Source organism: Corapipo altera, unplaced genomic scaffold (genome assembly GCF_003945725.1).
Source record: "Corapipo altera isolate COAL_440 unplaced genomic scaffold, ASM394572v1 38021, whole genome shotgun sequence".
Lineage (NCBI taxonomy): Eukaryota > Metazoa > Chordata > Aves > Passeriformes > Pipridae > Corapipo > Corapipo altera.
In genome coordinates this window covers 1-1626 of record NW_020890585.1, presented here as the reverse complement: position 1 = coordinate 1626, position 1626 = coordinate 1, and the positions used below count along the sequence as shown (strand labels likewise).

At 56.2% G+C, this 1626-nt stretch overlaps 1 protein-coding gene across 1 annotated transcript; it reads right to left on the bottom strand.

The window, feature by feature from the left end:
* Positions 1 to 37: 37 nt before the first annotated feature.
* On the bottom strand, positions 38 to 1553 carry LOC113942437 (tenascin-X-like). The gene is made up of 2 exons (XM_027633567.1): positions 1157 to 1553; positions 38 to 432 (listed from the first exon to the last, which is right to left on the bottom strand). Exons 1-2 carry the CDS (start codon positions 1551 to 1553, stop codon positions 38 to 40), a joined length of 792 nt encoding a protein of 263 aa, XP_027489368.1.
* Between the last annotated feature and the right edge of the window lie 73 nt (positions 1554 to 1626).

The following is a 1626-nucleotide window of genomic DNA, read 5'->3' as shown; positions in this document are numbered from 1 at the left end:
CATTGGGATGGGATCCCATGATCCCCTCATGTCTTGATCAATCCATCCCTCCATCCCTCTGACCTTCCTCCTCACCTGTGGTGACATCAATGGAGACACGGTCGATCCTCTTCCCGCCCCGCAGCCCATAGAGGTGGAAGCGGTACCGGCGGGACGGGGACAGCCCCGGCACCGTCACCGAGCGGGACCCGCCATCGATGGGCAGGGCCTGGGGCTGGCCCTGGGCATCCCGGTACTGCAGTGTGAAGAAGTCAAAGGGGTCCTCGGGGACGCTCCACTGCAGCCCCACGGAGCTGGGGGTGACGTTGGAGACCCTCAGCTCTCCCAGCACTGCCTGTGCTGGGGGGGCTTCAGATGGGGGAGGCTCAGTTTGGGGGTGCTCAGGTCGGGGCTCCTCTGAGGGCAGAAGTGGCTCCTCTGGTTCAGCCGTGCCTATGATGGAGAGTGGGTGGTGATGGGCATGGCCATCCATCTCTCCATCCATATGTCCTTTCATCATCCACTGAACTATCCATCATCCATCATCCATCCATCCATCTAGATGTCCATTCACCCATCCATCCATCCATCCATGTGCCAATCCATCCATAAATATCCATTCATCCATCGATCCCATCCATCATTCAACACCCAACCCAACTTTCCACCCAATACAATCTCCATTGTTCTGACTCTTTCCCCCCACATCCCTCCAGACCTCCACCTCTACACCAGACCTCCATCCCATTACCCATGGAAAATTTTCCATGCATAAGGACAAGCATTGGGCCACCAGGAACCCTCCAGTCATCCTGGTTTCCCCACATCCATCCAACTATTCATTTACCCATCCACATTCTTCCATCCATCTGGGCAGGAACCCACTCACCATCCAGTCAGGAATCAGTTTAGGCATCCAATTCTTCATCCATTATGATGGATGATGATGATAGTGGATGGACAATGATGATGACGATGGACAGAAGATGGATGATTAATTGATGAAGATGATGGTGGAAAACAGCAGGTGTTGGTCAATAGGTAAGTGGAAGGGTTGAGGGTTGATCAGATGGTGCTGGGATCAGTGGGTTCTCAGTGATATGGGGATGGGATGGGGATTGGATCCCATCAACCTTCCATTCCCTGATCAATCCAGCCCACTGATCTTCCCCCTCACCTGTGGCGACATCAATGGAGACGCGGTCGATCCTCTTCCCGTTCTGCAGCCCGTAGAGGTGGAAGCGGTACCGGCGGGACGGGGACAGCCCAGACACCGTCACCGAGCGGGACCCGCCATCGATGGGCAGGGCCTGGGGTTGGCCCTGGGCATCCCGGTACTGCAGTGTGAAGGAGTCAAAGGGGCCCTCGGGGACGCTCCACTGCAGTCCCACGGAGCTGGGGGTGACACTGGAGACCTTCAGCTCCCCCAGCACTGCTCGTGTCGGTGAGGTCTCAGATGGGGGAGGTTCAGTTTGGGGGCGTTCAGGTGTGGGCTCCTCTGGGGGTGGTGGTGGCTTCTCTTGCTCAGCTGTGGTTGTGACATGTGGGATAGGGATGGGTGTGGCCATCCACATGTCCATCCATCACCCACCCAATTATCCATCATTTATCAACCATCCATCCATGTGCCAATCCATCCATAAACAG